This window comes from Lycium barbarum, chromosome 3 (genome assembly GCF_019175385.1).
Source record: "Lycium barbarum isolate Lr01 chromosome 3, ASM1917538v2, whole genome shotgun sequence".
NCBI classification, from domain to species: domain Eukaryota; kingdom Viridiplantae; phylum Streptophyta; class Magnoliopsida; order Solanales; family Solanaceae; genus Lycium; species Lycium barbarum.
In genome coordinates this window covers 18,131,829-18,147,312 of record NC_083339.1, presented here as the reverse complement: position 1 = coordinate 18,147,312, position 15,484 = coordinate 18,131,829, and the positions used below count along the sequence as shown (strand labels likewise).

The 15,484-nt window shown below is 32.5% G+C and overlaps 1 protein-coding gene across 1 annotated transcript; it reads left to right on the top strand.

Moving 5' to 3' along the window:
* Positions 1-8,575: 8,575 nt before the first annotated feature.
* Positions 8,576-12,653, top strand: LOC132630624 (O-fucosyltransferase 19-like). Its single transcript, XM_060346188.1, has 8 exons — positions 8,576-9,238; positions 10,373-10,445; positions 10,536-10,606; positions 10,714-10,802; positions 10,893-11,025; positions 11,106-11,338; positions 11,424-11,900; positions 12,001-12,653. The coding sequence occupies exons 1-8, from the start codon at positions 8,732-8,734 to the stop codon at positions 12,254-12,256; spliced, it is 1,839 nt and encodes a 612-aa protein (XP_060202171.1). The 5' UTR covers positions 8,576-8,731; the 3' UTR covers positions 12,257-12,653.
* Positions 12,654-15,484: the final 2,831 nt, after the last annotated feature.

Below are 15,484 nucleotides of genomic sequence, written 5' to 3'. Positions count from 1 at the left end.
GTTGATCACCTATGGCACCATCTCTTGATAGAGTTGCATCGTTGTCATATAATATTATTGGAACCACATCAAGACCATTCCAGGTTTGCTTTATAAATTTGTTGTTATCTTGTCATGTGGAACATGATATGACAGTAACCCCTCATGGGCATAAATAACATGTTTGGATCAAACATCTATGTCGATCATATGAATAACCCGTCTACAAAAGCTTGACAATATGTGTTAGAATAAACACATTCATACTAGGGCTTTCATTTGCAAGATGCAATTGATCTTACTTCAATATCTCCATGTAGGAGTAAAAAAACATTATCATGTGCACGTTATAGGAAGATATTTAAATGCATTAATTGCATGAGGATATGATACTTCAGGACCAATTTAATTTTCTAGTTCTTTTAGCAGATAATCTACTGCTTTTAGAAACTCTTCAAGAGCTCAATAATATTCACGTCATCAACTTGCAAAACAATATGAAAGATTTTGATTATTATAAAGAGAAAAGGGTATACAGAGCCATCTTTGTACCCTTCCTCAATGAATATTCATTGAGGCTATTCTAGTACATCAACCTTGATTCATTTTAATCAATTTAAGAATTATAAACAAGTTTCCCAAGAACTTATATATGCTTCAGGCATTTTGATTCCTTAAGAAATTTTCATATAAATTTTGTCAAGTAAGTCATATAGACTATGACAACATCCATCAGTATAAATAGTGTGAAATTTTCTGATGTCTGGACTATGGTCCAATAAGCATTACGTTTACCAAGATGCATCATATTACTTGGTAATCATTTCTACGTCATCATGCTTTAAGGGACGTAGAATAGATCCTCAAAACCTTATACAATATTGCGCGCTATATTGTATCAAAAATATCGTCGACGAGTTATCATTTTGTATCGGTTCGTAATTCGATATAACTTACTGAGATCACATCACATTATTTTCAGGTACCTGAACCTCTCATAAGGTTTCATGAAGTGTTATGTCATAGGCTCTTCAAGAGCACATTGCCTTCTTATTATCATCCTTTAAATCATTTGCTCCTTACCTTTTTCAAGGTTATTGTAGTTGGAACCGATTCGTCTACCATGCTTCATGCATGTTTTAGGTTTGTCCTTCAGGGACATTCAATAGGAGCATTTGCAGCAGAAATGTGAGACTAACTTTGAGTCAGCAAATGCTTCCGACATTTGACTTGAATTATCTTTTGAATGAGGATCATATTGATGATAATTCACAACTATTTCTTAGTTGCTTATATATCTCCCCCTCATGTTAGAAAAAACTAGCATATATCCCCACATTATTCGGAGAACCATCTATGTGGATCGTGATAGATCCATTAATCACATACCACACATCAAAACTTATTAGATAGACAATCACGGTTCCTGACCCTGAACCAATTGAGAGGGGGTAATTAATCATAATCTATTGATCTGATGTATATAAGTGTTGTTGTATGCAATATATCATATCTCATACCAACATCTGAAGCTTTATTCTCATAAGCAATGGTTTAGCTATATTATGGAGGCATCCAATGCCAAACCAACTTAGATACAAATCAGCATCATCAAGATGAATCGTCTTGATTACATATTCTGAAAATTGTGCTTCCAACTGAATTATTTTGAGCATGCAACTTCGTAAATGTCAAACTGCCAGTTGACAATAAACGAACATGTGACTGTCTCATAGTTGCATCTATTTAAGACATCATATCACGGGTGAATGGGGTCACATTCACCTTTTATATTTTTCAAAATTTAGGGGATTCAACCCCAACTTTGGCTGGTGCAATTAATTTATCATGAGAAAAAGCGACACAAAAGAAATCTTGAAGAATCTTCCGGCTGTTCAATATATTTCGAATACTCAATTAGCACATCAGGACGACCAAAACCGTCATGTCAACTGATAAAATTATCTGTACTAGTAAACTTCAAGTTTACCATAATTGTGCTATTTTATTTTAATAAACTCCCGGTTTACTATTGCATGAGATTTTATATCAATAAACTTCTGATTTATCGTGGTATGCGATCTAATCATGCTCGAGTAACGTTTTATATAAGTATTTCTTACCCGTAGTAACTTGAAGATATTTAATTTTTCAATCATTTATAGTTCAATATGATAAACATTTTTATTGTCAGTAAACTTGAGGTTTACTATAATTTTTGTTCCAACCGTAATAAGTATGATCTAGGATGAATGGTACTATAATATATAAGCTCTTCAAAAGACATTTACCATAATCAGATATTATTTGGACACCATTAATGTCATGATACTTGTAGATAAACAATTAACTCTTCTGGATCCTTTGATCATTAGTTTCTATTTCCAAATATTTATTTAGATACTTCTGATATCACGAAAGAAAATTTGGTTAGACACTATTGGTGTCATGAAAGAGAATAATAATCAAATGGAAATTTAAAGACAATTTTAAACTATAAATTATGAAAAGTAAACGTTAAGCTCTAAACTTCAGTATTTCAAATATCTCCTTAAAGGGGATTAACCATTAACATCTGAATATTTTGTATCAAAGAGGCAACCACGTAGTAATCATATCCTTCAAGAAGAGACACATTAATGTTTATTTCCTTCGAAGAAATCAATAACAACTAACCATAATGTATTAATACCGTAATGGTAGAAAACATTATACTCTGCTTCCTCTTGCCTTAGAATGATGCTTTAATAAAATTATTCGAGATGTTTTTACATACGAGAGATACGTGTCGCAATGTCTTAATTTCATAGCACAAAAATAACATGTACAATCCTTGTATTTTATCTCTCCAAGAGGTATGTATATCTTCATTCGGTTTGGGAAATGAAACCTGATTATTCAAATGTGCTTGAAATACGATGTTCACCAATAAATCATTATTTTGATCAAGCACAAGAAGACATTGCTTCATAATATTTCTTAAATATATAACCAATTTTTTTCTGCTTCAGGAGCAAAGTTTTAGGGTTTTACTACTTCAGGATTAAAGTTCAAAGTTTTACCACTTTGGGATTAAAGTTTTACCACTTTGGGAGTAAAGTTTACAGTTTTACTACTGCAGAAGTAAAATTTAAATTTTTACTACTTCAGGAGTAAAATTTAAAGGTTTACTACTTCAAGAGTAATGTTTAAAGATTTACTACTTCGAGAGTAAATTTCAAGGTCTTACTACTTCAAGGGTAACTTTCAAAGTTATTTACTATTTCAGGAGTAAACTTCAGAGTTCTACTGCCTCAGGAGTAGATTTCAAGAGTTCTACTATTTCGGGAGTAGAATTTACAGTTTGCTACTCCGGAACCAAATTTCTGAGTTTACTACTTTAGAGTAAATCATCGAATGTTTAGAATATTTCCTTGTAATTATTCTATCTCTTCTGGAGATGAGTCGTAACATCTTCACAATCAAGAGCACGTCCATATTTATAAGCTTTACTACATATTGTCACATTCACTTCAGAAAATAGAGTTGTATTTGTAACGTTTATCAAAAGCTCTCATTCTTCTGGAATGGAACATATTTGAATGTGCCTTAAGAATATCACAATAAAATAGCTTATAACCTCTTTTAAGATATTTCTACTTCATGATCAAATTGAGGCAGACACATAATGTAGAGAATTTTCTCCAATATATCTCAAATTGTAATCACAATATGTGTATGAAAATATTACCACTTCTGGTGGTTATAGGCGTAAATATAATTTAGCCAGAACAAAACTTAGTTATGAAATATTGCCACTACTGGTAGCCATATATTGCTTGTTAACTCTACAGGATTATGAAAAATATTGAATTCCTTGACTTGTAGTAATATAAGCAATAACCCCTACTAGACTTGATTTGAGGTATACAATAATAAATTTAGGCGATAAAAAAATACTTACCTTTAGGGTGAGCAAATAAATTATAAATGCAAAGTTCAAACCTTCTCTCGGCAAAGGCTTTCGTAGAGAGAGAGTACCGATCAATAGCGTACCCCAAACAACTCATCAATTTTGGATTACTAGAATCCAACTCAGTGATTGAGTCTCGTGCTGATAACGTGTTATGAAATTATATAATTGCAAATAAATAAGAGAAGCAAACTAAAATAACTTTGTAGAGAGGAGAGAGATATTGTAGTATCACTTTTCTTGGTATTACAAATGAGAAACAAAGCTCCCTATTTATAAAAGAGTTTTACCTCTAAACCTGCAACATATATAACTTGTACAAGTTGCTCTACAACTTGAACACAACTAAGATACTACTTGCACTTGCAAGTTGTATTTAACACTTTAAGTCAAGTGGTACAATATACACTTCTAGTTGTATAATCATTAATAATACATCCAAAATATAACTTGACAAATGGTTTATAACACAGGAAATATTTTAAGTTTTGAACATTATCCTTTGCCCTAAGAATACCAATTTAATACTGCCTCCACAAGAAAGACGTTTAAAAACAACAAAAAGAATACATAGCTAGTGTATTCCCACAAATGGAGTCTGAAGAGGATAGGATGTACGCAGATTTTATCTCTAATTTTACGGGGTAGGGAGGCATGGGTGATTTTTTAGACTAACATTGGGGCACATGAACCCATGGTCTCTCCGTAAAACTAGGTATTTTATTTATATATTTTTTAAAATTGGTATAACATTACCTGCGACACCATGCTACAAGAAGACTGAATGGTGCACTTGGTTGAATGTTGAGTTATATATAGAGAGGATTAGGGATCTATTTCTACTTAACACATTTTTCCTTCTTTTTTGTAGTGGTGCACCCATATTCTAAAAGTTCTAGATTCTCCTTTGTTAAGGGAAGTTGTTTCCGATAGACCATTGGCTCGAGAGAAAAAAAAGATTTGAAGCACGAGAAACATGGTAATATTATTATTTTTAAACATTAAATATTTCGGCAAAAAATAATTTGCTAAGACAACTACTAATAATTTAAACCTGAGAAATTAGCTAAAAGGTCATTATTTGAATTTTCAAAAAATAAATAGTTTCTACATAATTAGATTTAAAGCTTCTCACCTCTCTTAACTATATTTAAAAATAAAATACAAAACCACTATATAGTCTAGCTACATTATTTACCTGTACTTAGAAAAATATTTTCTTTGAGGAAAATTTTTAATTTGAGAAAACAAATGTCTGTCACATCACTTCAACAGACATTTTTATTACTACTATATAGAAGCATGGGTTAAATTCATGCTTCGTCGTCAGTCATCACTTAAAAAAAAATCAAGTGGGCCCATACTAAAAACACCAAGAACATTTAAAAAAAAAAAGAAAAAAAAAGTGGAACCCACCATCTTCAAACTCATGTAAAAAAAGCGGACCTCATATTAAAAATATCAAGCAATATTAAAAAAAAACGTGCACCCTATATTAAAAAATCAAACAATATTCATATTATTCCCATAGTATCCCTATTAAGTCAATAATGGTGGATTCATTACCACATGCATATCAATCCATTAGTGAGACCAAATGAAATATAACAAAAAACATGGACCCCATATTATTGCTTTTCTTCAAAAGGTTAAGTAGTCAAACCATACAATTTCCTTTCCTTTCTTATATTAGCCTGAGATCTAATCTAGATATTTAACTTATGTATTTGCTATTCCGCCAGGTCATTTATTTGTTATGTTTACTAAAATAAATATACTTAAAATATTTATATTTTAAAATAAGATAGAATTTAATTACTTTTTCTATTTTTTCCTTACTCTGATAAATGTGAAAAGAGATTAATGTTGTAAAAGAAAAAATAATATTAAATGGAGCTCAAATAATTAATAAGGTAAATTAGTCAAACTATAATTCTAATTGACGTTTCCTCAAAAAACTGTGCAAAAGACAACATGACAAGTAAAATGAGCTAAACTAAGAATATTTACCAAAAATTAAAAAATAGTAGTTTTTCGTTTAAATAGAAAATCAAATTTCTACTTTGTTTCGTTTTAAACATGTAAAATTAATTTAATAATTAGAATTATCCAAATCAAAATTTGATAAAAAAAATAATAGTATTATTTAGGTCTAATCTACATACATTAACAATAGAATATTTTACATCTTTAAATTAATTAAATTAAAATTCAAAGTATCAACTGATGCTTAAATATTGTTATTGTTTTATCTCAAAGAGAGGAAAATAGTTTTCTTTTAAACAAGTCTTCTCTTTTAAAAAGTATTAATAAATTTTTGCCAACTTTGTATTCATAATAAACACTAATATACTAAAATTTTGAATATGGAACACAAACTATAATGGTATATTAATCGTGTTTTGAACATTATATATATATATATATATATATATTAATTATTACTATCCAAATATAACTACATATACATAGATACACTACAATCTAAAGTGTTGGGCTCATGCACAGCACCGGCATACGCAGTCTAGTCTTATGGAGAAGGTACTTCCTAATACGACAATTCACTTTCCAAAAGAGACCAAATTGTGACAGACCTTTTTATCAGGATTTTAACGTTTGATAGAAGTCTGTTCTTGATTGGAGACAAACAGTACTAGAAACCTTCAGTCCCAAATGACTCAAAAGCCTCAAAAGAAAACTTTTTTCACGATATGGTACTAGAAATTAATCATTCAATTACGTTTCAGTTCTAATTTGTCGACTTCAATTTTATAAATTTTAATTATTTAGTTAATTGTTTTTCTGTATTCAGAAGATACATACATACATATATATATATATATATATATATATATATATATGTACACACTCCATCGACTTCAATTTAGCAGTCTTTAAGTACACGCAAGAGTCCTCACATCACATCAATAAATATACAATTTTAAAACCCACAAAAAAAAATTGAGTTATAAAATATATAAAAAGTATAAAACTCTAAAAATAATCAAAGTTGATCCCATTTAGTTAGCTTAACAAAGGAAGAAATCTTAAATGTCTACCACTTTTGTTACACTGTTCAAATAAAGAATTAATTAAATTTTAATTGATTTAAATCCTTAATAGTAGAACTTCTAAATAGTTTAATTAAATAGGAAAAGATTTAGTAACCAAAATCTTAACTAATTTTAAAGTTCTAAATAATGACATAATTAAATTACAAGTTTGTCTAGTGTAAAATATACTTTTTAAGGGTTAAATATCGATCAACAACATTTTGTGTTGGGGTTTGCTGCTTTTATAATGATAAGGTTTTTAGGTTTTAGTTTGTTCCAAAGAATAATATATTTATATATTTGAAACTTTTTTAATTATATCTCTCCGTTTATCTTAACGATGTACTTGGACAGTCAGATATCATGATATGTTTTAAATCACAAATTTTAAAGAGTATTTGTGTATATATCAAAAGCTCTTTTTTTAAAAACTCTATATATGCCTAATCAAATTCAGGAAATAATAATTTCCACATCAATGCTTGCACCAACCTGATCTAGAATGGTAAAAATATGCGGCCACACATTGTCATACATAGACCCAGTCGCTTCTGGCAAGAGCAGACTGCAACACTTATTGGTAGTAATATGTATTATGTATCTGAACCAGATTTTATTGTTAAATGATTTCCTCTTGATCCGTGTATTCTGAAATGCAACATTTATGCTTCGTGTGATATTAACTCTGGAAGAGTAGGAGCAGGTATGTTAATCTATGATACTCATGAAAATTTTGTTCGAGGATTTAGTTCACCACTAAAAGCTTCATATGTGCGTTAATGGCTGTAATTCAATAGTCTGTGAAGCTTTGAGCTGGTTGAAGAAGCACTACTGCACATCCCCGATTGTTGTTGAGATGGATTGTCTATTTGGCCAAGCAAGCATTGGAAAAATCTGAGAGAAGCAATTCTTATTTTGATATTATTGTGCAGGATTGTAAAGCACACATGTGTAACTTTACATCAGTATACATCTATACCTTTGTCTTTTGTTAAACGTCAGCGAATTAGTGTGCTCGCTTGTTAGCTCAGATTGCAGGTTCTATATCTGATGCTATGAGTTGATGTACTCATTTACGGTTTGAATAACAATTGAGTTGATTACTTGTTTAAAACAAATGGTAATAATTCTTTTTAGTTCGAGCTTGAGACGGATTTGTTTATTTGTAAAACTCAACATAAGTTGAGACTTGGGAGAGTATTGGGGCCTGTTTAGCCATGGATAATTCACCTTTATTTTTCAGAAATTTATTTCGAAATCATATTTGGACATACAATTTTTACAATATTTTTGAATTTGAAAAACTCCAAATACATGTCTTCACATATTTCACTTCAAATCATTTAAAAAAAATCAATTTTTTTTTTCAAATTGTATTAATGTCCAAATACAACTCCAATTTCTAATCAAATTTTCAACTTTTTTTTTTAAAATAGTAAGTATTACTTTTTCTTCTTCATTTTATTTTTTTAAAAAAAAATCACATTTGTTATGTACAAACGCCCGCGTAATACAATGAAATAACATAAAATAGCAAGAGACCTAAAAGGAATAAAAGAGCAACGAACCAACCCACTAATCTTCCATTCCAACCCCGCGACCCCTCTAAATAAATATATACATAAACAAACCAACGGTTCACAAATCTTTCTCCTTTCTTCTCTTTCTCTCATAAAATTTTCTCAAAAATAAATAAATAAATAAATTATTCTTTAGATTCTGTGTGAATACAAGTCATACAAATTCTATGTGTGAAATGTCAACCGGTGGCACCACCACCACCGCCACACACCACCGTCGCCACGTCATTATGACAACCACCAACGACTCGGATTACAATTTATCCGATGACGATAATGATAACAACCCTGATACTTGCAACAACAATTGTGTTATCCTTCATCATTATCATCACCCGTTAATAAAATATTTATTGGTACGTAAAAGGGTGTCTGAAAATATTGTTTTTAGACTAGAAGAATGGGTTTTGAGATCAAGAAAGAATATGGTTCGTATGGTTTTTGGGTTGTTGATGTTTTTAATGGTGGCGTCTGTGTTCGTTAAGTTGAGTACTGGCAATGTTGAAGATATAAATGGGAATTTTATGAGAAAAGAGAATGGTGGTGTTTTTGTTCTTGGTAATTCTAAGAATAATTTAGTTAATGCACAAAGGGTTCTTTCGGAAACAGATTCTTCTTCTTCTTCTTCTTCTTCTGGGGATATTGTGCAAAAACGTCAGATGAAGGAAATACCAGTAAGTTTCTAATACTTTCAAATTTGTATTTTTTTTCCTAATTTAGAATTTTGATAGATATGGAAAAAAATAATATTAAAGGTTGAATTTTTAATCACCTAAATTTAGGGCCTGTTAGGCAATGAAAGTTGTAAGTATTTGAGAAAAGTAGTTTTTGTTATCAAAGTGAAAAATGATATTTGGAAATTGGAGTTATGTTTGACGATGAATGTAAATTAGAGTTGTTTTTTGGATTTCTGTGAGTGATTTGGAATGAAAATAACTTTTTAATTAAATGTTGAATTTTTAATCATCGAAATTTAGTTTGCCGTTTATATTAATGTAATTTCCAAAAAGATAGCAGCTTTAGTCTCTGTGTTTTGTTTACGTTTTTGGGTTGAAGAATGAAAGATGGAAACTTTCCGTACTAACTCAAATTTTCTTTGCATTTTGGTCTATCTTTGTCGTGAATTTTTTGAAAGGAGAGAATTTTGGTAGCTGTAATTTTGAGTTTTTTTATTTTTTTTTTCTTACTTTTACCTTTTACTTTTTAAGTGTGAGGGGATGGTGAAATCTCTATTCATTGTTTGACTCGGTAAAATCAAAGTAGTGGGCGGCAACAAAAACAGTGTTGAAAATTGTGAACCATTTGCCAGTTGGCTATTGGCTATGTTGACTATGATGGTGTCCTTCCAATTATTTGTTGCCCGTTATGGGGAGTATTTCTATATTTTTCTTCCTTTTTTCAAAGAAAAACAACATTGTTGTTTGCGTACCTCGAGGGGTACTTAGTATTTCATTCAATGTTTACACTGAATCAATTAATATAAGAATGTTTTCACACACATTTTTCACTTAATTATAATTTCTAAGTGACTGATAAGGTTAAATTGTTTTATTTGAGGTAAACATAGTAAGTAATTACCATCGGTATTTGGTAACTTTGCTCATCATGTTCATTATTCTTTTTCTTTTGATCTGTGTAACTAACTGATACATATACATAGTTCTAGTTAGTGTGGTCCATTTGTTTTCTCTAAATTTTCCTAAATGCAGACTTATTGTGGACTGTGCTATTGCTATGCATATATGAACAAACAAAAATGAAATTGAAAATGAAAGCATCTAACTTTTCCGTATGGAATGTTTTAACAGGTACCAGAAATATGGATGAAGCCAAACAGTGATAACCATTACCAATGCATTTCTCGGCCAAAGAATCGCATAAGTATGTCAAGATTTTCGATTTCTGAACTTATGTGGTGTTTATTGTAAAGTTTATTTGTAATGGATTCTGATATCTGGAGTTCTTTTCCAGGAACTGGCTCATCAACGAATGGCTATATCTTAGTTCATGCAAATGGAGGATTAAACCAAATGAGAACAGGGGTGAGTGAAAAGCTGTATTCCACACTCATTAAGCTATCGTTTAGATGGGTTTTAGCGAAAGGCGAAACTGTAATGTTGTGCTTACTATGTTTAGTGGATTACTGCAGATATGTGATATGGTAGCTATTGCAAAAATAATGAATGCCACTCTGGTTCTTCCTTCTCTTGACCATGAATCCTTTTGGACAGATACTAGGTACAATTCTTTTAGTTCTTCTGATCAGTTGAGAATGACCCCTCTTAAGGGCTCCTCGTTTTAGTTCTAATCTTTTATCGTTTCGTGCAGTGATTTTAAAGATATTTTTGAGTGGAGACACTTCATTGAAGTTCTAAAGGACGATATTGAGATTGTTGAATCTTTGCCACCAAAATATGCAGCTGTGAAACCCCTTCAAAAGGCGCCTGTGTCTTGGTCCAAGGTTTGTAAATAAAACTATTATGTGCTAGCTCTTGCTTTCAGTTTTCATGGCGGAAACTAAAGTAAGATGTTTCATTGCAGGCTAGTTACTATAGAGGAGAGATACTTTCTTTACTAAAGAAGCACAAGGTGATACAATTTACCCACACGGATTCGAGGCTTGCTAACAATGGCCTAGCATCGTCCATTCAAAGGCTTCGATGTAGAGCTAATTATCAGGCTCTGCGTTACACGAATGAGATAGAGGATTTTGGAAAGAAGTTGATCGATAGACTTCGAGATAACGGTGAACCATATATCGCTCTCCATTTAAGGTAATCTATCTGACACTTTGCATTTCTTTGTCAAATTCTCTACCACTGATGTATGAGTAACTTAGCATATTGCTCGAACGTGCAGATACGAGAAAGACATGCTAGCGTTTACTGGCTGCAGCAACAATTTGACGGTTGAAGAGGCTGAAGAACTTCATCAAATGAGGTACGAAGTGAAACATTGGAAAGAGAAAGAGATAGACAGCAAGGAAAAGCGACTCCAAGGGGGCTGCCCTATGTCTCCAAGGGAAGCTGCTTTATTTCTCAAGGCGATGGGATATCCGTCCACGACAAGAATATACATTGTTGCAGGGGAAATTTATGGCAACAACAGCATGGATGAATTCCGTACACATTACCCGAATGTGTTCTCTCACTCAACGCTTGCAACAAACGAAGAACTCGAGGCTTTCAAGAATTATCAAAACCGTCTTGCTGCTGTAGACTATATGGTAGCCCTTGAAAGTGATGTTTTTGTTTACACTTACGATGGCAATATGGCTAAGGCTGTGCAAGGTCATAGACGGTTTGAAGGATTTCGAAAGACCATTAGCCCTGACAGGTTTGTCATTATCCTCGATACTGCATAACTTCCCTTTTCACCACTAGTTAACTTCGATCAAAATAATACTAATAATGTTAATGCATTTTCTTCATTTCAGGTTCAATTTTGTAAGATTGACCGACTCGTTGGACAAGGGTGAAATCTCCTGGGAAGAGTTTGCTTCAAAAGTTAAGGTCTTACAATCGAACAGATTAGGAGCACCTTATCTCAGACAAGCCGGTGAATCACCAAGATTAGAGGAGAACTTTTATGCAAATCCTTTACCAGGTTGTTTATGTAATAGATCAGAGGAAGAAGCCAGGAAACAGCAACTCAACAAGAGACCAAGTTTGAGGATTGCTTCACAAAGATAGGTATCTGTATGATCATAAGTTGGTAGATTAGTCCAATATCAATACTTGTTCCACTTGTTCTACAAATGGCCCATAAGGGGTTGCCAGAAGTCGGGTTTTTCGTTGCCCTTCATACTGCGCGGCTAGCAGTAAGAAAGTGAGATTGTTGTAACAAGCAAGCAGCACTTGGGGCAGAGATGGTGGTTTATAAGATGGACAAAAGAAGCATATACAAGGCAGAGATATACTCAAATCATTCTTTAGGGTGGAATATAGAATTTTCATATTCATTTATTATTTTTATTTATCTTCCGAGTTGGTTTTGTGATTAGTTTACCCATTAGGTTCAACACGGATTCATATGTATACCGATTCATGAAAATGATATACAGATCTGCACAGATGCATAATTCACTTCTTTGTCATTTTTTACTATACAATTTTTTGCATTGCCTTCATTTTTAGCTGAAGGAACCACCTAGATTATTCTTCCTCAGGCCTTTGGTCAATACAATGCCTGTTGTACGGATCAGGCGCATGTCATGGGTTTGAACCCTATCAGATAAAACCTTTATTTGAGTAGAGAAATGTAACGGGATGGATCCATTATCCAGAGTTTCAGGCTGTGCGTCATTGATACCAGAACTATTTGGATCATTCCACCCTTAGCAAGATTGTGTTTCAGTTTGAACTGCTCTCCTTGATAATTGATTAAGTAAAAGTAAATATTTTTCTTGTTATAGTATATATTTAAACAACCTCCATTCCTCCCAACGTAAGGGCTGGTCTGCGTACATTCTACCCTCCCCAGATCCCACTTTGTGGGATTTCACTGGTTATGTTGTTGTTTGTTGTTGCTATAGTATATATTTACTATAATGCTAATGAAGGGAGAGGAAACTAGTTTTCATGTAACAAATTGTTCAAGCCCCCAAAAAAATCTTGCAATACCTAGTAACTTCTCCACTACCATTAACATGCAAAGAAAAGTGGTTGTAAAGCTCATTTTATTAAATGGTTGGTTATTCCTATTAATTACTTTACATTTTGTTAAATAGATGTTGTGTTTATACTTCATTGCATTTAAGAAAACTCATACTTAAACCATCTTTTTGGAAAAAGATTGGTAATTTATCCCTTAATTCTGTGGCAGTTTCAGTGTGGCATTCTTTAGGCCATGGCTTCTTACCTTAAAGCTCAGCTAGAAGCATGAACGGTGGTCCTAGATGGTTATGCAAAGAATAAGCACCTTGAGAATAAAGTTGTTGCCACTTAATTCATTTCCTAGCTGTCCATGACAAAATTTTAATAGTATTCACAATGGAGAGGCAAAATTAGCTAATAGCATGTCATGAAAGAAACTCACTGGATGTGCGTGCTACGATCGTGCCTTTGGGGCACAGTTATATATAGATATTCTGAACGTGAGGTGCTAGATACCAAGCCAAAAAAAACCGGGCGACCATTCCCCTATGTGTTAATCGCTAGGTTCAGTTTCATAATGTTGTTACTTGACTCCACTTATTGAATTTTTTCTGGCTATATTACAAGTTTATGTTTTTACGATCTTAATTTAGACAACCGACTTTCTTAATAAAGAGAAGTTAGGGACATAGTGAACCTGGTGTATTCAGGACCCCAACTCAGTTGGAGAGGCCTAACCTGATATGAGAAGTGTTAATTCCGGATCAATTTAAGATTTTAAGTTGGTCAATGATACATAATACTATTATAACCATAACCTCTTTGTGACGATCATTTAAAAGCGAGTTTCAGCCAAGTATCTTGAATAGGAGTTAAGATGAGCAAAAATTTGAGATGTCACGTGAAATGATCAAAAAGTTGTGCTTCTTTCACCTCTGGTTGGGTTTAGTAGAATTTTCTAAGAATTAAATTAGTTCGATGGAAAACATACCAGAAAAGCATGAACATAGATAGTGAGGCTGGCTGGATATCTACCTGCAAAATTTACCTGAGAACATGTGAAGCTAGCAATATGTGCCATGTGAGATAATTTAATACTGACAGAATGCTATCACGCTACAATCATAGGGACCAGAATTGAGAGTTTGGCTTATTTGTCTGGAAATAATGCACGGCTTTTTTGTCATCCCTTTAATTGTACTACTAGACAAACATAAAGCAAGTTCTGCTACTATCCAAGAAAGAAATTGAAAAGTTCGGTGGATCCAGAATTTAAACTTTATTTTGTTTATATATTCATGCCAATTTTTACAAGGTGGCCTGCTCAAAGGTTTTATTTACCTTTTGACCCTATTAAGAAAAGTTGTCCGAAGATATACATCCGCCGAGAATTTCTCCTCTTCCCATCAGGTGGTTCTAGGGGAAGGTAGGTAGAGTGTATGCAGACCTTACCCCTACCTTCACAAGGTAGGGAGGTTGTTTTTTAACTTTCAGCTCAAGGAAAGATGCAAAGACAACGGTAAAAATAGGCAGTAATATCAACAAGATAATTAAAGCTCATTGCTTATTTGTGGACTTTGGTTATTTTGGATTGGTTTTCGTAGAAGAAATTTGGAGAACACCATAGTTGGACTTTGTTGAGCTTGATTGTTAAAGAACACAAAACAAGTCTATTGTTTTCTGAAGCTTTGAGTTGAACAAAAAGTGAATTTTTTTGGGACTAGTATTAGAAGGTTGGATATCAAATCTGGACTGATTTGGAGTTGACTTGGAACAATACGGACCGATTTTGAAGCAAAAACGTGTAGTACTGAAATATCTACACAACAAGTTTATGGCGACCCACAAGAATTATTAGGATTTGAGGGGCAATTTCTGGCGATCGTTAGGATTTGTGACAAGAAAACACAATGAATTTATGGAAATCCCCAGAATTGTTAGGATTTGGTGATTAATTTCTGACAATCGCCAGAATTTATGATAGAGCAATCTGACGAATTTCATAGTGATCCGCCAAAATCCATCAACATTTACCAATTTTTTGCCACAAATCTATTTTTGTAAGACTATTTTAGACGAAATCAAAATTTAAATAATGACACTAGAAAATTCTATTCGTGCAAACTAGCTTATGTCATTGGTGGGTCATCTTGGGTAAAGCCAAAGGGCTAATTTGACCTCCATGTATACCGCACCTTGATCCTTAAATAACCTTATAACACAGAGAAAAATTTATTTGCTTGATTTGAAAGTCAAACAAATTATACAAGAACAAACCAACAAACAAATGAAAAATGATTTTGAGTTGAACGAGTTGAGTTATGA

Coding starts and splice junctions, on each gene's coding strand:
- LOC132630624 (XM_060346188.1), top strand. CDS start 8,732: ATGTGTGAAATGTCAACCGGTGGCACCACCACCACCGCCACACACCAC. Junction 10,607..10,713: donor TAAACCAAATGAGAACAGGG/GTGAGTGAAAAG, acceptor GGATTACTGCAG/ATATGTGATATGGTAGCTAT. Junction 11,901..12,000: donor AAGACCATTAGCCCTGACAG/GTTTGTCATTAT, acceptor TCTTCATTTCAG/GTTCAATTTTGTAAGATTGA.